Raw genomic sequence first — 24,069 nt, 5'->3', positions numbered from 1 at the left:
CTTGGAACTTGCATGTACCGGCTGATGGGACAGGGACAGTGATGGGGATGACGGGGACAGGGGCAGGGATGGGGACAGGGACGCTCCTCTGCCCGCGGCAACGGCCGCGCCTTTACCCGTCAGGACCGGCTCCCCTTAGCACCCTGCGGGCAAAGTCATTCAAATTTAGAAAAGCTGAATTTAAATTCATGCAAATTCGATTCCTGGGGGAAGCGATAAGTGTCTGCGAAGTGCCCCGTCGCCGTCCCGCACGGCGGGCCCGGGAAGATAAGGCGCCCCCGACGGCGGGACCTCGGGGGGGACACGGGAGGGACCGGACCGGGGGGGGGGGAGAGGGGGAGGCTGGGTCGCTGCTGTCCGTTGCTGCCTCTCGAGGCGAAGGGGGTGTCGCCGCTTTGACCCCGAGATGTGGCGCGAATAAATTCCCTTTGATAATGACTTTCCAAGGGGAGACGAGGAGCGGGTGAGAAGAGGAAGGAGGAAATCTGAGCGCGCCATTCACGGTGCCGGAGGGGAAGCTGCCCGCCAGCCTTTGAAGCCGAACCACCCGCCTCTCGGGGCTTTTTATGCCCACGCTGCGGGGGGAGTGAAAGGCGTTTGTCCACGGGCGTTTAGAACAAGCCCCAGGAGCCCGGGTGTTACTTTTCTGTGCATAAGCTGGGGCTCGGACGCCTCCTTCTCGTTGGGGATGTGCCGAGGGAGGCAGCGCCGGACACCCGCTCGCTGTGGTCCTCAGCTTCGGATTGATTTATTATTATTTTTATTTATATACAGCGATCGTAGAACAAACGTTTTCCCGCCCTTCCCCGAGTCCCCCGTGGGCTTCGCCGCGCGGGGCGGCGGCGGGGGCGGGCAGGGTCAGCCCGGAGCCCGGCGGAGGGTGGGGTGGGAAATCTATTTCGGGCGTCAAACTCGAACAAAAGCGTTTGTGGTCGCTGAACCGCATTGTCCGTCGTGTCCTGAGCGGAGAAATTTATTGCTTCTGCAAACGCTTGGTTCCCCCCCCCGCCCCGGTAGGCAGGCGGCGGGGCCGGCGACCATTCCTGCCTCGGGGTCGGTGGCGGGGGGGGGGGCTCCCCCCTTCCTTCTCCCCCTCCCGCCCCCGCCTCGGGCAGCGCTTTGAAGGGAAGATGGCTGGTGGGAGAAATTCCTCCCGCTGCCTCACGGAGGAGCGGTGAGGGGCGTTGGGGCCGCCCCCCCCTGCCCCGGCGGGGGATGCCGCGGGGAGCCCCCCGGGGGGGGGCGGGAGGTGGGAGGCGCTGCCGGTGGGGGGTGCGTTTGGGGAGGAGCGCTCGGGAGGCTGCCCCCCTCCCTGGTTTGCGGGGAGGGTGGTCGGGGTCGGGGGGGCGGCGCAGGTAGGGCTCCCAGCAGGCGGGACGAGGAGGGGAGGCGGCGGCACCGCCCGGCAGGGGCAGGGCAGGAGGAGCCCCCCCCCCCCCCCCCGCCGCCCCTTCCCTCGGCGCTGGCCGCTCCTCCGGACCGGCCAGGGGAGCGGAGCGGAGCGGGGCCGCGCTGCGGGCCGAGGTGAGCCGCCGGGCGTGCTGCCCCCGCGCCCCTCCAGCGCAGGGGGGCTCGGCTGGAAGCCGCGAGCGGAGGGAGGGGGCGCGGGGTCGGGTGTGCAGCGGGCAGAGCCCCTCCGGCGCCCCCCCTCCCGTCCCCCCCAGCAGCCGGGCCGCGAGCAGGTAATTTGGGGTGACTTGTACCCGCTCTCCCTCGCCCGCCGGAGGGGCTGCGCGGGTGCCGGGGCGGGACCCGGGGGCGCCTCTGACCCACCTGAAATGTGGGCAGGACGGGGGAGAATCCCACCTGTCCTTCGGGGAGCGCTGCCTGCCGAGGGAGGCATCCTCCCGGCGCCGCTGCCGTGAGCGCCCCTGGCTCAGCGGGTCTGTCAGAATAAACCGGGCTATGCGCGGAATTTTGTTTTTACAACTTCGGTCTTGTGACTTATTGAACACTTTCTTGAAGTGTTTTCTCTGGAAACTTGTCTCAAATGAGGGCTGTGAGCCCTAACAAAGAAGGGTGTTGTTCGGGAGCCAACAGGTGACGGGGTGAAACCTGAGTATATGTGTACATTGGAGTAAAGTCTGGCTGCTGTTTAAAATAGAATTAAAAAAAAAAATCAATGGGAGACTGTAAAAGGCAAGATTTCTTTCTTTCTAAATCTGTACACCCTCTTAAGGGAGAGAGGGGGAAGCATCCGTGAGAATATCACTTCCTCGGCTAGAGGTTTGGTTCTTGCCGAACTGCAGCGAGCGCTTGTGTTTCCATCAGCGCTGCGCAGCGCCAAGCATAATATGTCCAAATCAGATGTGTTGGCGCGGGGCGATGCTTTGTCACGGCGCTTCCTCCTTTTGTTAATGCAGGTCCCTGTCCTTGCCGTACGGGCCGTCAAAAGAAAATACCCTGAGGAGGTTCGTCCAGCTTCCAGCTGGAAAAGCGATCTTTGCGCTGGGATGCTAGGGGAGGAAAGCAGTAAACTCTTCCGTCGGTCCTTGTGCGCTGGCTAACGAAAGTGAAAAAAGTTCTTATTTCTAGGGTCCCCTAAAGGTCTGGTGAATGGGCAGGAATACAGGCTTCGCTCCTTCCCCCACTGCTTTGGGTAGTTCATTACTCAAAGGACTCAACAGCTGAAGAAGTCCCGGTGTGCTGGTGCTGATACAAATTCTGCTCCTCGGCTCCGGATCCGCATGTCCCAAGAACGGAGCTAGAGAGCTGTCTGTAAATACGTTCCCTGTACTGTAGCTAGGGAATGGGACCTTCCGATCGCTCGCCTAATGCATATTGGAAGTAGTCTTTAAATTACAAATAGCGACTTTATGGTGGTTTATTGCTGCCGTATTACACCCTTCCTCTTCTAATGTAGTTATCATGCACCGGGGATTAAATAAGCAGGTGAATGGGTTGGCCATGCTAATCTTAACTCGTTGAGCCTTCATTGTGAATGGATGCATGTGATATGCATCTTGTATCCCCTATAGCCTTGTTAACAAGCCTTCTAACAAAAAAGTTGTTAAACAATTTGCCCTGCAGGACAGAGTAAAACAGCAGGGGATGGGCAAGGAGATGTTTGTCTAACTGTGCTCACAAATCATGACCTCTTCTATCTGGTCAGGGGTGAACATAATCAGTGAGCTGGAAATCCTAGCACAGGGATAACATTCATATGGGGTTCAGCAATAGCTTTGCTCCGAGTTTGATATCCTAATATTTTGTGTGCCGATAGGTTTGTCACTAGGAGCGTGGTTTGTCTTCGCTTCCGAGAACTTCGTCGTAATACGGTCATTTTAATAAATCCGTGGAAAAAATATTAATTGCTTTTCTTTTTCAATCAAATTTAGCTGTTTAGTTCAATTACATTACTGTCAAGCTGCCAGTGAAATACCTCCTTGTAGGCTGTGAAGCTTTCTGTGAGAGGTAGTATTTGAACAGAGCTGAAACCTCAAAATGTTCCCCTGATTTCAAGAAAGCAAAACAAAACGTCCTTGCTGCGTTTTGTAGATGTCATGGCAGGAGTAGAAAGACCACCTTTCCACTCATCCCTCAGAAAACATTTATTTTTTCAGCTGTTGTTTATATTCATTTGAATCCTCCTTAGGATGTAATCATTTTAAACAGATCACTTTGAAGGGTGAGTGCGGTTGGGGGGGCGGGGAGGAAGAACCCCGTAGTTTTAAAATGCAAACCAAGTTACACTTGAGCAGGAGAGGAAGGAGAAACTCCTGAACAAGCAATTGCTAAAATAGTTCCGCAGGTAGCCTGCTGTTAAGCTGGGCTGGTTTAGAAACCTCAGTCTCAGCAACACCACAATATTTGTGACATGGCTGTATTGACACATGGTGTGCTGTCGGTCATTTTCTAGCTGCGTTATCATTAGCTCTATGGTAGCGTTTTGATGTGGGTTTTTTTGTTGTTGTTGTTTGGGGTTTTTTTAAGTGAATGCTGTCCTTTGAATATTCTCCGTTCATTGGGGTTTATGAACCTCCCTTTAAACATTTCCAGTCGCCTTATCTGGGGAGGAGCACCCTGACTGCAAAGTTGCATTTTGCAGTTGGAGGTGAGGTGTATTTTTCCTTTATCCTCTACCAGCCATACTTTCAGCCTGCCCTGTGTCACCGGGAAAATGGGCCTGTGGGTCTGTGGTTCTCTCCTGCTGGAGCTGGCGCGCGTGCTGTCTGAAACAGATGCGTCAAAGGTGGCCCAGGCAGGATCAGATCAGACTCGTGGTAAAGCAGTGTGGTCTCTCTGGTGTCAATGCCTTATTTCCTCTGGAACTGGGCAACGCTCCTGCACTTACGTACCTTTGCTATACTTGAAATCCCATTGTCACCCAGCGCTGCTTTTTGCTGTGTAGATGTAGCATGTACCCTTAGTGTTCAAAAATCCTCAGAAAAGTTAACAAGCCTGCATATATTCAGCTTTTGTTTTGTTTCCTTGTCTTTCAAGAGAAATAAGTCAGAGAAGTTAATCTTTGATCTTACGGAGAGAGGTTTCTGAATAATCAATATGAAGCAATTACTGAGATACCCTGTGCTTGTGAGCATGGGGTGTTTTGTGAGCGGGCCGGGGTACACCCCACTCCGGTGCCTGGGGACTGGCAGAGCTGAACCTTTCTCTTTGCCTAAATTACATTTCAGATCCGCTTCCTGTGGTGCGGTTGGGGTCGGGCTGCCTGATGAAAAGTGGGCAAAGATGTTTCATCTAGCGACGTGTTTTATTCCGGTGTTACTGGGCAGGAATCAGTGCTTGAAAAGTGACAGCCTGACCAATGTAAGTTCTCATGATGCAATGCCGTAAGAGTTGGAAATACCAGCTTAGGCATCAGCGAGTGGCAAATTATTGGAAACCACGTATCTACCCCTTTCTGAAGGGAAATTGTAAAACAGTTCATCTGCTGCTAAAATAATCGTATTAGGACTTGGGCTTCTCAGTGATACTCATAGTGATATTATACTTAAGAATTATTCAGGTATAGATGATGCGGGACACAAGCTGCCAACCTGAGCGTGTCCATCCATCTGCATCAGTGATCACTGTTGCCTTCTTTGCCAGCAGTGATTTCTTAAGTGCACCTCAGTATTCCTCCATCCCTCCTCCCGTGCCCCCCAGTTTTATACAAACAATAACAAAACCCATACCTGATGGTTGACTTCACTTCCACTGGTGCGTGGAGAGGGGAAATGGTTTGGTATCACTTGTCTTATTATCTGTTTCTGAAGGAAATTAATTCAGGGGATTTAGTATGTACCAGGATGCCTGTCTTTATATTTTAAATATACAGGATTGAGCTTTTGGGACTGAATTTGCTTTTACTTGCCTTCCGTGACTGAGGTTGTAATATGGTGATGCTAAGCTCGGAAGCTGGTTTCCTAACCTTCACTTGCTCAGCTACAGTAAGATTTCAGAAATTTGCCTGACAGCTGACAAGCTTTGTGGAAATAGCTTGTTCTCAAAGGGGAGATTGGCAGGTTTGCTTGCCCTATCAAATAGTAAATGCATCTTTTATTACAGTGCAGCTATGCAGTGTAATAGAGGTGTGTTGGCATCTTAGCAGTGTGCCAAAAATAGCACGTTTTTGAACCAGAAATTTTTGGAATAAGGTTAACAAACAAGTTGAATTTTTTGAGCACTAGCCCAGTGGAAGAGTTAAGTAATCCCATCTCCTTTTATTGGGTGTGGGAATGTATGGACTTGTTGAAAGTGGGGGTAGATAGACTGTAACACTGAATATCGTCATTTCTCCAAGTTTGTAGCTTTGGGTGCATGTGGCCACTTTTTATGGAGCAGGTTTGGGTTTATGAACTGAATCAACAGAGCCTGGTGCTAACCAGTGCCTCATGCTTGAAGAAGGAGAACCTCCTGCTGTGTAACTAGCAGAATACTTGGGTACACAGTCTTAAATCTTTCTTCCACCTTGAAGAAAGGTGATCTAGCAGAACTTACTTGCTCTAATATGGTGGTTATGAGACTGGGAATGTAATGTGGGACCCACCAGAAGTTTTTAGATTGCCCTCCCCTTTAGACCAACCAGCAAGGTTATAGGGTCAAGGAGATTGGAATTTTCTACAGCTCAGATCTAGCACTGACAAAATTGCATCTGTGTTTAGATGAATAAGTGAAACAATTGTGCAACATGGGGAAGGCCCAGCTCATGTGTAATGTTGTACTGTAAAAGCAAGCTTGTTTCTAACCCCAGTTGTCAGGGTGTTTGTCGTGGTAGGATACATCCTCTCTGCTTTTGCTAATCTGTATTTCACTGAAATTCCTGGTCTGGATTTCCCAAGAACTGCTAGAATTAATGTAAGATATTTATCTTAACAAGCTTTTTACTGCAGAATGCTGTGGATGTTGGTGAGAGCTGCCTTTGCCAGTTGTGACTCAAAATGATCCCAGTGATATTAAGCTTTGCAGGCTTCATGAATCAACAGAAGCATCTCCCTGTAGGGTTTTAAATTAACAGAACAATTATGATGTATTTTACAGAGCCTAATCTGGCATAATTGGATTTCAGATATTTAACTGGACCAACGCCCTTCCGCTCTGATACAGCTAAAACAAAGTTCTCAGAGGAATCCAGCAGACGCTCACTGCTCTGTGCCTACCTCGTGTAAAACAGGATGCTACTTGCACAACCGTCTTTCCTCAACAGTTTCTTTAGTTTTTGACAAGAGGTTGTCATGTCTTTTGTGTTACTAGATTGGTGGTATAGTGACTTCAGGAAGAGCTTATGTCATTCCTTTTGTTAATATCTGCTCAATGAGTCTTTCCTAGATATACCCACATATAACCTGTGATGTGAAACAAGCAGAAGTATAAAAGATGAGAAGTGATAATGTTAAAATACATGTTGGTTGCCAGCCGTGGTAGTGTGTGTCTAGTTTTCTTTTTCTTGAGTAGTTTTATTTTTATAACTCTTTTAAGCACTTTTGAATTGCTTGTAGCAAGTTGTAATGATGCTTCAATCATTTATTGTTCTGGGCAAAGCAAGGAATACTAAACCATTGTAAGATAATTTACACTGATAATTAGTCATTGCATGTTCAAATTTATTAAAGCTTTGTTAATCTCTTCCTCCAGATCAATTGCTTGATGAGCTGCAGCTGAAATATTTAACGCTTCACACTTACGCCATCGGAGATGGAGCCCAAAGCTAACAATCTCGTTTTTGGGTGTCAGCGAAGCTCAACATCTGACGATGACTCTGGCTGTGCCTTGGAAGAATATGCCTGGGTCCCCCCAGGCCTCAGACCAGAGCAGGTACCAACTCTGCTTCTGCATTTTTAAAATAAGCCTTGTAAGGACTGTCTAAGGGAGCGATACCCTGCTTTTACAAATCTAGTTAAAAATTCTTATAATATGTAAAACATAAATTCATCTAGAACTCTACACTTTTGTTTCCTAGTCCAGTGAGGCTGTGTTTAGGGAGCTTAAAATCCTCACCACCGAGGAGTTTCATGTTCCAAATTAAAGCTTGTGGCATACCTCATGGCGCTGTGCTACTTGGCCAGTGCTTCACTGCACTTGCACAACTCTTCAAATAATTAGGCATTTGACATGTAGAACATGTAAGTTACTACAGCACACACAAACCAAAGTGTTCTGTCACTGTGACAGGTAGTGATGTATTTTTCACTTGTTTGACTAGTTGTATGCCTGACACTTGTTCATGCCAGGATTCCTCTTGTACGGTCTCTAGAGCTGACACTCATGGGTTGGTTGGGCTGTTCCTTCCCCTCTCCCCTTTCTTCTTTATCTTTTATAAAAGTCAAATTATTGATGAGCAAGCTGAGATCAAAATGAACCTCTCATAATATTCCTTTATTTGATGATATCAAAACTGTGCTGAAGCTGTGTACTCAGTAATATCCAGAGTTAAACGGGTAGAGTGGCTTTGTAATGTTGTTAATGGGAAGCAGAGCAACCCTCCTTCAGCTGGCAAGCTATTGCAGTCCAAAGTCTCAGAAGGTGTCTCCTTTTTGCACTGCAGAGATTTTTCTTAATTGTTAAAAAAGTAAAAAGTCAGCAGGAATGGCAAGCAATAAACTATTTTTAGGGAAACTATTTTTATCACTTACTTAAGAATATATAAGGACCTGATGAATCGAACCTTAAGGCGAACAGCAAGCTAATGTTCTGCCAGAACAATTAAATGTAAAATATCCTCATAACCCAGCTCAAACTCACTGAAGATTTTTTCTAAGAAGAATTACTTATTTTGAGAAAGGTGCAAGAAACTTGACAAAAGGGCATAAAGTATCTTCAAAGCTTCACTGGGTCCGGCATGTTGTTAACTATTCCTACAGCTTAAAATACAGTCAGTAGCAAGTGGGCTTACAGTAGACTTCTGATGTTTAAATTTTGGTTAAATGAAGGCCAAATCATGTGTCGTACACCTTTCCCTTACTTCCTGAGTCAAGTGACTGATTACTGCTTCTTTTTCATCTGTCTTGCACAGTAATAAGCCGTTGACCTGAGCATTATTTAAAGCTGGATGGCAAGTAATATTTTTGCCAATAGCCGGCTCTTATTTACAGCCCCAGGCCTTGTGACAAGCTGGAAACTGCATAGGAAAAACAATAAATCTGTAGCTGTTCCACAAAAATATTTTTTACCATTGGGCTTTGTCACAGTGTTCATTACAGTTTTCCTGTCATAATTTTCTTCTTTAAAAAAAAAAAAAAGTGAAGATTGGTAGGTGTGTACACCTCATATTGATTTCTTTATCAAAAACTTGCAGCCCATGAAAATTTTGTAGTAAATTTGCATCTGATTGAAATGTGGCTGGATCCAGCCTCCTCCCAAGGGAAGGATGTTTTCACCTTCTAACCAAAGCCCACATGGAAGCAATGAAAGCTGATGCTTTGGGTGAACCTGATCAGCAGGAGACTACAAAACAGCTTTTGTCTCAACAATGTGTAAAATGCAGAGAGCAAATTAAATTTGTTTATATAGTGGCTGTTTTCTGGAGAGCTTCATGGCTTGTGTGGTAAATTGCAGAGGGAAACTTGGAATTTCCACGGGGTTGTTGACCAGCCCTGAAGGGGGTGGGAATAATGAGAACATTAAATGTGCATAATTTACGATACCCCCCTAATTGTCACTGCAAATTGCATTCCAGAAAAGCAATTCAGCAGCTGGGTGCTAGTTTTATCGGAGACAATTCAGGTTTGCTGAGCTGGTTCATCTGGGTCTCGTATTTTCAGCACAAACCCTGTCACAGGTCTAATGTAGCGTAACCTTCTTCCCTCGTAAATGAGACCTGAGATAAAACAGTAGCTGAAGGATGCTTGCATGTCTTGGGTGATGTGTGTTCCTCGGTCTGAACTCTGTGTTCCTCCTGGTCAGGTCCAGCTGTATTTTGCCTGCTTGCCCGAGGAGAAGGTCCCTTACGTTAACAGCCCTGGAGAGAAACACCGAATTAAACAACTTCTCTATCAGCTGCCACCCCACGATAATGAGGTAAATAGAGAATTTAGGATGCACTGTCAGGGCTTAGGTCTCCCTGGCGGCTTTTACAGGGAGAATTACCTACCTGTGTATTTATTACAAGCCTACACCATGGCCTGCAGTGGCATCTGACCTATAAAGCAGCATGGTGTGTACACTGAGTCCATTGTTTAGCTGTCCGGTTGGCTTGTGTGCAGATAAGAGCTGTCTGGAAGGACGCTGCCTTTGCTTGTTAGGGAAGCTGGTGTCACTGCAATAAACTTAACACAAGTTGGTTTTATAGTGTTTGCAGCCACCCACCAATTACCAGGAACCTACAAATTCCTGGAATTGCATTGTAGCACAGAAAAAGGATGCTTTGTGGTAGTAAAAGGTTTGCATCTCAGATATGCAGTGTAATTTGGAGTAGAAGTGGAAATAACAAACAAGCTCTTTGTAAGGAAAGGGGGCGGGGGTGTCAATACTTAAGATCTTGTGTACACTGCAATACTTAGTTGTGGGCACTTAACCATAAGTCTAAAGGACATTGTTATGGTTTATTTAGGTTCATTCCATTATTTTAGGATAGCAGGAGGTTTTCGTTTGGCTTTTTAAAATCTTATTTCTTGCCTAGACCACTTCATAGTTTAGTATGGTGGGGTTTCCCCCTTTAATACAAAATCTTTCTCTGTACTACCTTTGTGTTAGGCCATATTAGCTAAATATTAAGATGGTAGAGAAGACAAGCTGGAAAAGTTTAATGATGATTGCTAGGAGGCCTGATGAATTTCTTGCATCTATGCCCTTACTTACTAATCTGGTACTTTAAAAGCTCAGTATCTGAAGTAAGTTCTCGTGTGTTTCCACTGGAAGGTGAGATACTGCCAGTCTTTAAGTGAAGAAGAAAAGAAGGAACTGCAGATGTTCAGTTCTCAGCGCAAAAAGGAGGCACTCGGCCGAGGCACTATTAAATTACTCTCAAGAGCAGTGATGCATGCGGTTTGTGAACAGGTAATACTGCTGGTGCCACAAGCTAACTAGCGGGCTGAATAATGTAAAACTACAGTATCTCAGTGTTACATGTAATTATCTCTCTCTGTTGGGACACCAAAAAAAAAAAAAAAGAGTATTTTTGAAACTGCATGTAAATAGAAAGAAGGTAGTGCTTGCTTAAGGAAAACTGAACCTTTGATACTGAAAATGAACTGAATCTTTGATACATTTCTTCCTCAGAAAAACCCTGCTGCTGACACATACTAAAGCAACGACAAACGAAAAGCAGGCATGTGCTTAAAAATGTTATTATGTATAAAATAAACTTGTATTCACAAAAGGGTTGTTGATGCACAGGGTTTGTCGATGCACAGGGTTTGTCTAGACCAAAATTCAGAATACTTTTTCCCCTATTGTCAGAATTTTGGAATAAAACCTGCATATTGGGTTTGGTGTTTTGACTTAGCTTAAACGCTAAAAGCTAGAAGTTTGGGATGGGAAGCGTGTTCACTTTCTGGTTTTGTTCCTAGTGTGGTACAAAAGTGAATGGTGGCGAAGTTGCAGTTTTTGCCTCGAGAGCTGGGCCTGGCGTGTGCTGGCATCCGTCGTGTTTTGTGTGCTTCACGTGTAACGAGCTGCTCGTTGACCTTATCTACTTCTACCAAGATGGAAAAATTCACTGTGGCAGACACCACGCTGAACTTCTCAAACCTCGATGTTCAGCTTGTGATGAGGTAAATAATTCACATTTTACACCCGATCTATGCTCCTGTTGTTCTGCATCACTTGGGCAATTACTAACTTCAGACACATTCACAGAATCACAGGTTGGAAGGGACCTCAGGGATCATCTAGTCCAACCTTTCTAGGAAGAGCTCGTTTAAGAAGAGCTAGGAAGACTTCGTTTAAGAAGTCAGGACTCTACTGCATAGATGTGTGTGAAGGCTGAGGGGTGTTGCATTTCTTGTCAAATTGGCAATATTACAAGCAATATGATGGTATATAGAAAGCACATATATCTGTTTGTATTTAGAACTGAATCTTGTAGATGGAATATTTGTACAGATCCTTTTTCTACTTCAAAAATGTCATTCTGACAGCAGCTTCTTTAGTGGTTGAGTTCGTATGTTGTCCTTTTTTTTTTTCCTTTAAAAAGTACAGGTTTGGTTGTTTTTTTTGTTTGTTATAGAAGAGGTCAGAATATTGCAGTTGCTGTAGGAGATTGATGTTTCTATCTATCTTTGTATTCAAAAGGCAGCTAAATAAAAATAAATTTAGTGTATAAACTGCACAATTAGGATATTTGGCATGCTCTAACCCCTAAGGTGAGGTTTTGGCCACTTGACTAAAAGTTTACTTTTTATCTCTGAAAAGATAATTTTTGCTGATGAGTGCACAGAAGCTGAAGGTCGCCACTGGCACATGAAGCACTTTTGTTGCCTTGAGTGTGAAACAATCCTGGGTGGTCAGAGATACATCATGAAGGATGGGCGACCATTCTGCTGTAACTGTTTTGAATCGCTCTATGCGGAATACTGTGAGACCTGTGGGGAACACATTGGTAAGTATGTCCTTTTTAAGCATTAAACTTAAAAATTAAGGGAAAGCCAATTTATGAAATTGTTTCACATTCCAGAAGTGTGGAGTGGGCAAGTGTTTTTGTTTTTTTTTTTTTTCCAGAGAAACCCAAAGCATTGCTTTTTCTCCCTTTCCAGGTGTTGACCATGCTCAGATGACCTATGATGGACAGCACTGGCATGCCACAGAGACTTGCTTTTCTTGTGCTCAGTGCAAGACCTCTTTGCTTGGCTGCCCTTTCCTTCCAAAGCAAGGGCAGATTTACTGTTCAAAAACCTGCAGCTTGGGAGAGGATGTTCATGCCTCCGACTCTTCTGATTCTGCATTTCAGTCTGCTCGATCTAGAGATTCCAGGAGGAGCGTCCGCATGGGAAAAAGCAGCCGGTCAGCTGACCAGTGCCGCCAGTCTCTCCTCCTGTCACCGGCCCTCAATTACAAATTTCCTGGCCTTTCAGGCAATGCTGATGATACTCTTTCTCGTAAGCTGGATGATTTAAGCCTTTCAAGGGAGGAGGCAAGGTTTGTTAATGAAGACTTCTGGAAAGGAAGAGTAGAGCAAGAAATGCCTGAAGACCCTGAAGAATGGGCTGAACACGAAGACTACATGACTCAACTTCTTCTGAAGTTTGGTGATAAAAGCCTCTTCCAGCAGCCTGCTGAAGTAGACATTAGATCAAGTGAACACTGGATTTCTGATAGCATGGTCAAGAGCAAGTTGGACTTGAAAAAAAATAATCCAAGCCTAGCAAGTAAGAAGTATCAGTCAGACATGTACTGGGCCCAGTCGCAAGATGGCTTGGGTGACTCTGCCTATGGCAGCCACCCTGGCCCTGCCAGCAGCAGGAAGATCCAGGAGCTAGACATGGAACACGGGGCATCAGGATACAAACATGACCAAACACCGTGGTATGGAGGTTCACTTGAATGTTTGTCTGACCTGAAACAGCAAGAACAAAGTGTTCGAGACTCAATGGATTCTTTGGCTTTGTCTAACATAACAGGTAATGGGGGGAAAAAATGAATGGTTTTGATGGAGAGGTCAACCAAAGCATGCATGTTGGAGTATTTTGAACTAAGACTTTTCATATCTCGGATTTCTAAAGAGCTTTAGTAGCAGGAGATGCCTGTAAAGTAGGCAATAGCTTTTATCAAGCACATATTCTTCCACAAGATACCTTTCTGCTCCTTAAATTCTATGTAAGTGCTTCTCCTTTCCTTTTGTATTCTTTCCTTTGCTTATAAGAAAAAAAAATCCATGTTAAACAGACTAAGAATGGTCTTGAACTATGCATTCGTTATATACAAACCACTGCTTTTAGCAAATGAAGATTTATTTTTTTCTGTACCTTAAGTACAAGAAGTTGCATTATATACTAGGGTAATATTAAAGATAATCTGCAAAACATTTTAGATAATTCCCTGATTTGCTTGTAAAAATATGTAGAAAATCTGAGAGGATGATAACCTTCTTAGCCTCAGGAAATGAGGTTTATGAGATTATCTTTCTCCATTGACTAGAGAGAAACTGATAATCCACTTTTGTGAACCTCCTTGTCAAATGTCATTGAAATTAGCCAAAGGGATAAAAGTCAGATATACAAGTGTCTGTGTGTGCATGTGTGTGGGTTAACCTTCCTTTCTTATTTCCCTACAAAGCCCAAACATGAGAGTTAGGTATGAGACACCCATTTTAAAACTTGTCCTATCTGCTTCTCCATTCCTTTCCTTCTGTAATATGAATTATTGTAGCTACTTGTGTAGCTCAGGACTGACCACAAGCTGCATTGGCCAAGCAGTAATGAAGGAACTGACGAGGGAATCTTTGTTCGGGGGCATGGGTGGAGGAGGAACTAGAGGTATTGCACCTGGGAACATCACAGGGCAGACTACAATGAAGGGCCATTGAACACAAACCTGGAGTAAACCAGGCCAGCTTACTGCTGATGACTTTTTGAGGGTAAAGGATTCTTCTTTGCGAGGCAGTAAGCCTGGCTTTCCTGTAGCAACAGCTGGAATATTGAAACGAGTGATACCAGAAACATGAAAATATTTTAGCCTTAAAAATGGCAAGCAAGGACTCTAAAACAATTTTAAGTAGTTCTTTTTTCTTAGAGGTTTAGCTGTATGCGTGTTAGAGCTGTTTAAATATTTTAAACTCATTAAACTTCTTCCACTCTTGATGTCCTAATGTTAGCTAATTATTTGGTAATCAGAGCTAATACTTCAATGTTTTAAGTCAAAATAAAGCTTATTCTTCTATGAAGCTAGTGCTTTTGGTAATAGTTCCCAAAAAACCACTAATAAGGTCTGCTTTACTTAAAATATTAAGCATTTATTTTCGTTATAATACTTATCTCTTTGATAGTCCTCTCATTTTCCTTCTCCTTTTTCCACTCCCACCACAGGTGCTTCAATGGATGGAGAAGGCAAGCCACGGCCATCTCTCTATTCTTTGCAAACTTTCCAAGAACTGGAGGTAGAGGACTGTGAGAAGATGAGCAACATGGGAACTCTGAATTCTTCAATGCTCCACCGGAGCACAGAGTCCTTGAAGAGTCTGAGCTCAGAGTTGTGTCAGGAAAAGGTCTTACCAGAGGAAAAGCCAGTGCATATGCCTGTACTGAGAAGATCTAAATCCCAGTCTAGACCACAGCAAGTGAAGTTTTCAGATGATGTTATTGATAATGGAAGTTATGAGAATGTTGAAATACGTCAGCCTCCAATGAGTGAAAGGACTCGTAGGCGTGTTTACCATTTTGAAGAGCGTGGAAATCGGCCTTCTCATCATCGTAGAAGAAGTAGGAAGTCTCGTTCAGATAATGCACTTAACTTGGCCACAGAAAGAAGATGCTCTCCAAGAGAGAGGTTTCGTTATTACTCCCCTCAGGATCATGAAAAATTCATTCAGAACAGAAGCTCACGCGAGATTCGGGCATATATTCAAAATGCGGAGCTGTATGGACAATATGCCCATACTAGGTCTGATTATGCACTGCGGAATCAGGTGGTTGATAAATTTTTTGGATTGTATGGTGAGGAAGATGACTCCTGGTGTTCAACTTCATCCTCATCATCTGATTCTGAAGAGGAAGGATATTTTCTAGGACAGCCAATTCCACAGCCACGATCACTGAGATATCCGTACTACACAGATGACCTTTCTGGTCCAACTACTGCGTTATCTAGTTCTCAGTTTGGACAAAGGACAACCAAATCAAAGAAGAAGAGGGGACACAAAGGAAAAAATTGCATCATTTCTTAATTTGTTTTCAACAGTTGGGAAGACCAGTCAACTCTGTAGCTACAGTTTGAACCACATCGTTTTATATTAATAACTGTACTTAGGCAAGTTGCTAAGGTTCTTAATGCTTTGCCAGTGTAAATGATGATAACCCCGCCAGAGTTTACATCGTACAAGTAAGATTCAGAAATGTCGCCATGCCAAATGACGATCTGCTCAGATATTGCTAGGTTTACATGTTATGTTTCAGCTGTCAAAATAGCATTACTGCAGTTCTTGATACAGGCGTTTTGTAGACATTTTATTTTATGCTCGCTATTCACCTATGTCGAATAACCTGAGAGGGGGGATTCAACAAATATCAATAAATAAAATTGTCAGTCCTGTGCTGTAGCTATACCCACAGGGTGATCTTTAACTTTCTCGTCTTACTGCCAAGAAAAAGGTGGCTTTATATTGTGCCCTTTCTTCTCTGATAAAGCTTGCTCTTCCTCCTTCAAGTTTCCTTACATAAACTGGAATTGTTTTTATATGGGAAAATGCTCCTCTTCCAAAGAGTCACTACTAGGGAGGCAGAAATCAGAATGTGGGCACTGAAATGCTTGAGGCCTTGGTGTATCCTAAAGCAGCAGTCAATGGGTTATACATTTAACTTTCATGGTTTTTCCCTCCACAGTTTTTTTTTAAGAATTCCATCCCTCTCTAAGGGTTTTTGTGTGCCTGTTTAAAGGAAGGTATTAACTCAGCTGCTGGAATTGGATGGACTTAGCTGCCAATGAGTGGTGATGGTTTTTAGGCCGTGCCCCCTACCCCCCCAGCAGTGAAAGAGAGAGAGAGAGAGAGAGGTACAACTGCTGGAGTCCTTTGCTCAGGCATGTAACCCCATTTAAGTCAATGGATCTACTTACTTATGTAACAAATACTTTCATAAGGGCTTAAAGGATTAGGCTCCAGAATTGTGTCTTTTCAAATGCATTAGCCAGGTTTTAAATGTATTAGCTGTAATTCTAAATCAAAAAACATTGATATTTATAATGTAGTATTTCATAGGCTTAAATGTATTCATAATTTAACAGTGCAAATACTAATGTACATATTGTACAGTTAAAATTTTAAAAGCTGAATATTTTTATATCCCTGAATTTGAAGAAGTTTGTTACACTATCAGACTAGATTTCTTAGGGGTTTAACAGCAGCATTATGGATGAAATATTGCTTGTATTTTAGTCAGGGGTTTTAAGTTGAAAAATATTGAAAAATGTTTAGTGCAAAACAGCTTGATTTTGTCTATTAGGTATTAAAAGCTCTGTATGCATGGTGGGGCTATGTAAATACTCTCTAAACTATGGCCCTCTTAATCTTGCAAGTGTTATTTATGGGTCAAGCAAAATGTAAACTATATAAATGTAAAAACCACACAAGCCTGGAATATATCAGTACAACAAATATGCAACTCCTGTGGATGTGGATTCTTTTATTATTACTGTTCCCCTTCTTTCCTAAAAATAGTTTCTGAAGCTCGCCTACATAAAGGAAGAGAGATGCTGGCTGGTTCTAGAAGGCAAGCTGGTGAAAAAACGATGAAGTAGTAGGTAATCTCAAAAGTTGCCTTGAACTCATATGTGGAGCAGGAGCTATTTTAAGTTACAATAAATTTCTTCCACTGTAAATAAAGGGCAGAAGTTTGTTGGTTGAATGAACAGTGACATCCACCAATTCAGACAGTAAATGCTAAAGCCGTTGGCTTTCTGACCACCTGAAGAAAGGTAATTAATGGCATAACAGATGCTTCTTACCAAAAAATCCTGGTGAATTAAACTAAGCTTGCCTTCTGGAGGATGCAGAAGTTTAGCAATGAAAGCAGCTAGAAGTAAGGGAGGGAATGGACACGAGTATTGGTTTACACCAAAGAAAATGAAGCTGTTGCTCAGGCTAAATCATTCTAGCTGTTACTTGCTCATATTTTTCAGAGTAAAATAAGCAAAAGATCCTTTACTCCCAGAGGTGGTATTCACCATATAAGTCACTCTTCTAGTACAAACAAGTCTTGTGTACATGAAAGCTGATCAAAGTAATACCATGCTACGTTGCATGGGCCAACGGGCGGCTCGTGGGATGCTTCCAGCTGGCAGGCTGCCGTGGTGGCTTAGGCAGCATTTGCTTTGCTAGCAGCCAAATGCCTGTTGTGCTTAAGTATATTACAACAACCAGACTGCCAGGACTTAGAGGACTTGAGGAGAGATGCTGACTTGCTAATACGTTCCCTGGGATGCTCAAGCAATGACTGGGACCTTCCATTCTTAGCTGCATTTCCAAATAGAGGGAACCAGGATACTCAGAAACGAAATCCTGTGCTGCTACTGCTGTGTCCTTTTTGGAGGAAGCAACTGGCTCATGGAAAAATGTTTCGAGCAATAGTTCTTCTGATCTTACACCATCTTCTGAGATGCAGCATGTGTAATCTCCCAAAGTGCACTGTCTTATGGAGTATTAGATGATAAAAGTTCTCCATAGATTGTTAGCTGCTTCTTGTTACTTTTAAAAAAAACAAACCCGACTATTCAACACAGATCTCTAAAGCGTGCCATTTGCAAACTACCGTCAGAGGTAACTTTCATGTTACCTTCCTCTGAACCTCAAAATAAATGAGTTGAAAGATGCAGCTCTTCCCCATGCCCTTACACAAAACCCAGAGATAACTTAGGGCAAAAGGTGTTATTGCTGGGGCACTGTGGACTCCCTGCTCCTGCAAGGGCGCTGGGTACTTCAAAAGGTAACTAATGACAATTCCCCCTCCCACCACCGTTTCTATTGTTATTTTTCAGCTGGAAACTTTGGCACTGGATAGAGGCCCTTCCTTGTCCTCAGGTTTCCTCAAAAAATTTGGAGGCATGTTTGCCTGTGCAAGGGGTTAATAAGCCTCTTGTACGTAGCATTGCCCTCCCTCTGAACAGCAGCAGTTCTTCCAGCCTGAGGCAGGAGCGCTGCCCTGTTTTCCCTCAAGATCAGGCTCAGCCAAAGAAGGCGTGATGCCTAGGGGAGCAGTGCTCCAGTGTTGTTGCCTTCTGGTGGTTAAGCAGCTTGTTCAGAGCTAGTTTAGATAGCTCTGCTCTGAGGCACATACATCTCCTTTACCTATGCTGGACTGAAGGACCACTAGTAACTAAGAGCATTAGAAAACATTTAGAAAGCTTTGTTTTGCTGAGGAATGGACTGCTAAGAGACATTCATGTCAGAGGAAGAATAACAGGTACTTGTAACCACTCTTAATGAAAGGGGCTAACTAGTATTTTCATCCACTTTAAAAATTATACACCAAGTTTAAAGATGGCTGTCCACCTTTGTGTACTTTTCTCAGCTTTACATAAAAGATTTCTACTTCATTATTTTTGATTACTTCCTATGAGAAATGTTTATAATTATTCTTCCACCTTAAAGAGAGTGGTATGGAATATTGTGTCTGCTACCAGCACAAGAGACTCAGATAAAGTCACCAAAGCTGTAAATTCTGTTTTGTGTTATTAGACACAGTGGCTGTATTCCAAGTGGAGCTTATACCCGAGTGGGCACCTAAGCCCTACACAGCTGCTCACTCACTGCCCCCACAGTGGGACAGGGGAGAGAATCAGAAGGGTAAAAATGAGAAAACTTGTGGGTTGTGATAAAGACAGTTTAACAAAAAACAAACAAACAAAAAAACCAAACCCCAATCAAAAAACCCCGGTTGCTCACTACCAGCCAACTGCTGCTACCCAGCCAGTCCCTGAGCAATAGCAGCCTCAGCAAACGCACCCCCATGTCGTTTCCACAGCCCTCCCGCCCCCGATTTTATTGCTGAGCATGACATTGTATGGTGTAGGATATCCCTTTGGTCAGTTGGGGTCAGCTGTGTCCCCTCCCAGCTTCTTGTGCACCCCCAGCCTCCTCGCTGGTGGGGTGGGGGGCAAAGCAGAAAAGGCCTTGACTCTCTGGAAGCTCTGCTCAGCAATAATGAAAACGTCCCCGTATTATCCACACTGTTTTCATGACAAATCCAAAATACAGCCCCATACAAGCTACTATGAAGAAAATTAACTACCCCAGCTGAATCCAGTACAACCTTCATGACAGTGAGAAATGTTAGAACAATACACCATCAAAAGAGGAAACCTTGCGGCGAAAGCAGGGTCACAAGGAACCAGTCCTTCCCTGATACATGGCATTAGCTCCTTTCACATCCATAGTGGTTTTATTGCTGATCTTCACTGCTTATGTTGTCACTCAAAGCTGCCAGCTTGTCCAGTGAGGTAATAGATCCGCTCAGAACTGCTCTAGCCTTGGCAGATAGCACTGAATTTCCACGCTCCTTTCCTTCCTTTTCCTCTTCCCTTTTTATTCTTTTAACACATTAATGCGTATTATTGCACACTAGGAGTAAGGGTTTTTTTTCAGGAGCTCTTAAGATGATGAAGAAAATAAATTCCTCCAGCACAGCATCTGGTACTTTCCACCTATGCTCTTCCTACTCCTCTCCAGGAGCCTCATTGAGGCTGTCCACGAGACCAAGGACAACTTTTTAGATTCATATGAAATAATCCAAAGTATATGTTTGTTTCTACAGGAAGCAAGACTAAAAGCCACATTTCTTGCTTAGGTTAAGTGATTGACATAATATTTTACTTACATCAACAGAAAGCATACATCACAAAAGGTTAAGTGTGAAATCCAACATGACAAGTATTAAACAGAAAGCCAGTTACCTAGCACTCAGGAACATGAATGAAACCTTTTGCAGAAATAGCACTTTTATAAAAAAATTCAAGAGGCTCCTTAGTACATGAGTAAAATTTAATCAATTTTAAAAAAAATCAGATTAAGCTAAGGACAACCTAACAAACTTTTGAAAGATCTTACTGACCTATTAGCTAATCTAAACCACTGAAGAATATTGGCTGACAGGTCAGGCTCAAAGAGTTATAGTAAGTGGGGTTACATCAGGTTGGCAGCCAGTCACCAGTGGGGTTCCCCAGGGCTCAATTTTAGGACCAGTGCTCTTTAATGTTTTTATAAATTATATGGACACAGGAGTCAAATGTACATTAAGTAAGTTTGCCAATGATACTAAACTAGGAGGAGCTGTGGACTCCATGGAGGGGAGAGAGGGCTGCAGAGACATCTGGATAGACTAGAGATCTGAGCAATCACCAACCGTATGAAATTTAACAGAATTCTCCACCTGGGATGGGGTAATCCTGGTTATATGTACAAACTGGGGGACAAAAGGCTGGAGAGCAGCCCTGTTGAAAGAGATCTGGGGGTTTGGCTTGATGACAAGTTGAACACGAGCCAACACTGCCCTGGCAGCCAAGAGGGCCAGCTGGATCCTGGGGTGCATCAAGCGCAACACAGTTGGCCGACTGAGGGACGCAATTGTCCCGCTCTACACTGCGCTGGTGCAGCCCCACCTTGAATACTGCGTGCAGTTCTGAGCGCCTCAATACAAGAAAGACATCAAACTATTAAAGTGTGTCCAGAGGAGGGCGACGAAGATGGTGAAAGGCCTCGAGGCCAAGGCTTACGAAGAGCGGCTGAGGTCACTTGTCTTGTTCAGCTTGGAGCATAGAAGGCTGAGGGGCCACCTCATCACAGTCCTACTTCCTCAAGGGGGACAGCGGAGGGAGAGGTGCTGATCTCCTCTCCCTGGTGACCAGCGATAGGACATGAGGAAATGGAACAAAGCTGTGTCAGGGGAAGTCCAGATCAGATATTAGGAAAAGGTTCTTCACTGAGAGGGTGCTCAGTTGCTGGAACAGGTTCCCCAGAGAAGTGGTCATGGCCCGAAGCCTGTCAGAGTTCAAGGAACGTCTGGATGGTGCTCTTCGTCATATGGTTTAGTTTTAGGTAGTCCTACGACGAGCGGGGAGTTGGACTCGATGATCTTTATGGGTCCCTTCCAACTCGAGGTATCCTATGCTTCTCTGATTGTAAGCTTAGGTCCTACTTTACAGAAAAACACTTGAAAAATCAAATACTTTTATCATAGTAAATTTAATCGGGCTTCTAACAAAGGAGACTCCTAACAAACTGTACAGTAATAACAGACATATTTAATCAAAAATATATTAAACATTGAGCATTTTTTTCATCAGCATTTCTAACCCAAAGCAAAAAGTCTGATGTAACACCCTGAAGGCTCTCGGTCCTGTAGGCAAGTAGTGAAGTGCTGTTGTTATGCTTCTGCCTCAGAGGAAACTTTGCCTGTGGTTTCATGACTGATCTCGGTAAGCCAGGTTGTTGCCAGAAGGGGCAGGCCAGGTCTAGCTCCTGTGCCACAACAGGTTGCCTCTCTTCTCCTCTTTCCCTCCCCAAATTAGCATCCCGATTCCCACTCACTGTGCAGCCCACACAATCCTAGGTACTAACAAGGTAAGTTGTAGGTCATCTCCTTTGAGCAACGTGAACTCTTAGAAACCAACAAAAGGCAACTGCAAAACCACACCCTACTGACGTTAAAACTAATCAGGCATCTCAGGAATCTGATGTAATATATATTTAATATACCATATCAAGAGTTGCATGTGTAAAATGCTGCGATACATACAGTACCTTGTAGAGGCAAAATCATTGCTATTTCATTTACTTTTCTGCAAACCATTCTGATGAAATCTGTGAAGCTGTCTTGATAAGGGGGCTGAATTCAACAACTTTTTAATTTAAAAATCCTCTGCACTTTGGAAACTGTAAGCTTCAGTCACTAGTCCTTTTACGGAGTTTCGCATGTTTTTAAGTGCAAATGTATACAAAATAATTGGGCTTATACTTACCTCTTTGTGATTATGACTCAAATTATTCCTTTCCTAAAATGTTCATTAAAAACGCCAGTACCTTATTAAATGTAAAGCTGTACACAACCCGATAGTCAGGATACCGCCAATGAGTCCTAAATATTTTTCATCTCTGAAAAGTAACTGTGTAGCACTGGCAGCCCCTTGGCTCTCCTCAACCACTGTCCCCCAACTACAAGTCGCTCTGTCAGGTCAAAAGTGGCTCTGGAGACTACACAGAATCACCTAGGTTTGAAATGATGATGAATTTTGGGCCTTGGGGTTCACCTTCATGTTACTTCTAATCCAAAGCAACCTGGAGTTACTGAAGAGACAGTCCTGCTTGCTTGCCTTGCCTCACCTTGCCACCCCAAATCCCCATGCCTTCTTGATGTCAGAAGTAAAGATTACACAGCCTCCTCATTGTCAAGACTAATGCATGAAAAATGGTGAGAAGGTGTAAGGGGGAAGTGGGGGTGGGAGAGAGTAGAAGGGACCTTTCCCTGCTCAGTGGCTGCCTTTGATAACAAAGGAAACATTTAGTTGCAAATATTGGAAAAAAAAAAAAGGGAGTTCATCCTACATAATACTGCTTACTAGTAATGACTCACAATATGGGAAACACCAAAATTTAAAAGGCATTTGCAGAACCTGCAATTAGAGTGAAAATACGCACTTCTTGTATCAAGTAGTTAGAGTGCTCTGGCAGTCAGAGACTAGAGATAACCACTAGTGTAATTTTACAGAATGAATCTGAAGTTTAAAGTTAAACTATAATAAATAATTTAAATCATAGCCGTGAACAATTTTGCAGGTGTTCCCTTCCTATAGTATATATGAAAACAAGACATATTTCTGCATAAGTTGAGGAATGAAGAGCTGCTTCCTGTTACTTTAATAAAAAATACAGTGTTTGAAGTTACACTTATAAACATCAAAACTTAAGTGTACATCCACCAAACTGAACATTTTTTCCTAGGTAACTGTGTAAAGGTTTCAAAAATAGTTTGTCACTTTACAGGATTTTTTTAAAAGAACATCCTTTCAAAGGAATATATGTCAACAAGTACAGGTAGGAAGAATACAGTTGTGGAGACCACAGTGAACAAGATAGATAGCCACCTGAGCTACTGTGAAGGAGTGGAGGCCTTGGATTCAAATCTCCAACAAGATCTCCTCTTTCCCCGCAAAAAGCAGATTTATGTATTATGGCATACACAACGCAGAGGATCTAAAAGCATATTTTTGTCCTTAGTATGAGCCCTCTTTGAAGGATTCTGATAGATCTTGATTGGCAGCATCATACTGAGCAATGAAATGTTTCAGTTCTTCAATGCATCGCTCACCTATTTCATGCAAATTCTGCCTCAGGGCAAACTGAATGGACTTCTCTAATGATGGATCTTTATCAATTAGCATCTTCACTACCATGCCAAAGGTTTCACAGTCTTGTCTGTAGACCTAGAAACAACACATTTGAGAAAATGATTAAATGCAAGACACTCTACTTCAGCACACTGACAGCCCTCGTTGACTTAGATGCTACTGCAGATCCAAACCAAAGAAAGAATATTGGATTTAACATGAATTTCAACTGTAAGACGTATTAGCCTTTTCCCATCTTCTGACCTGCACTAATACAAATGTAACTTGTTCAGAACTATCTGGACACAAGAAATAACTCTTATTGGAAGAAATGCCTTAAAAAGTGCCTCTTACAGCAATATTTAATAAATAATGTCACAAAGTGCAAATGCTAAAACAGGTTTTCATTAGAGATAAATATATAAAATTAATATTACTGTGGCATGTCTAGCACTCTCAATCTTTATACAAAGCAACAATAACTTAGGCTGTAATCTTTCCTAATACTTTAAATACAAGTTACGTTTAAATAATTTCACCAAATTACATCTGTTTGTTGGATATCTGTTTCTCATAGAAGTCCTCGACAAATACGACTTTAATCAGTTTAACTGCGTTGGTGATTCAACCACTAAGGATAAGAGAAATCTTGGCAGCAGTTTACAT

At 43.5% G+C, this 24,069-nt stretch overlaps 2 protein-coding genes across 4 annotated transcripts in view; one reads left to right on the top strand and one right to left on the bottom strand.

Moving 5' to 3' along the window:
* PRICKLE1 (prickle planar cell polarity protein 1) overlaps positions 1-16,882 on the top strand; it is a 69,409-nt gene extending 52,527 nt beyond the window's left edge. Inside the window, exons 1-8 of one of the 2 annotated variants that reach the window (XM_064448061.1) lie at positions 1,120-1,174; positions 7,075-7,254; positions 9,343-9,456; positions 10,297-10,434; positions 10,947-11,150; positions 11,791-11,977; positions 12,132-12,995; positions 14,400-16,882. In XM_064448061.1, the coding sequence (XP_064304131.1) occupies positions 7,135-7,254; positions 9,343-9,456; positions 10,297-10,434; positions 10,947-11,150; positions 11,791-11,977; positions 12,132-12,995; positions 14,400-15,256 (2,484 nt within the window). In that variant the 5' untranslated portion in view covers positions 1,120-1,174; positions 7,075-7,134 and the 3' untranslated portion in view covers positions 15,257-16,882. Of the gene's footprint in view, positions 1-1,119; positions 1,175-7,074; positions 7,255-9,342; positions 9,457-10,296; positions 10,435-10,946; positions 11,151-11,790; positions 11,978-12,131; positions 12,996-14,399 lie in introns of those variants that run through there. The other variant, XM_064448051.1, reaches the window with a different exon arrangement.
* Positions 16,883-21,301: 4,419 nt separating this feature from the next.
* The window catches only part of PPHLN1 (periphilin 1), a 73,372-nt gene continuing 70,604 nt past the window's right edge, over positions 21,302-24,069 (bottom strand). For both annotated transcript variants that reach the window (XM_064448017.1, XM_064448022.1), the window contains exon 10: positions 21,302-23,499. In XM_064448017.1, the coding sequence (XP_064304087.1) occupies positions 23,290-23,499 (210 nt within the window). In that variant the 3' untranslated portion in view covers positions 21,302-23,289. The remainder of the gene's footprint in view (positions 23,500-24,069) is intronic.

This window comes from Phalacrocorax carbo, chromosome 1 (assembly GCF_963921805.1).
Source record: "Phalacrocorax carbo chromosome 1, bPhaCar2.1, whole genome shotgun sequence".
Taxonomy (NCBI): Eukaryota; Metazoa; Chordata; class Aves; order Suliformes; family Phalacrocoracidae; genus Phalacrocorax; species Phalacrocorax carbo.
Note: the sequence above shows the minus strand (reverse complement) of the source record. Positions and strands in the feature narration are given on the sequence as shown.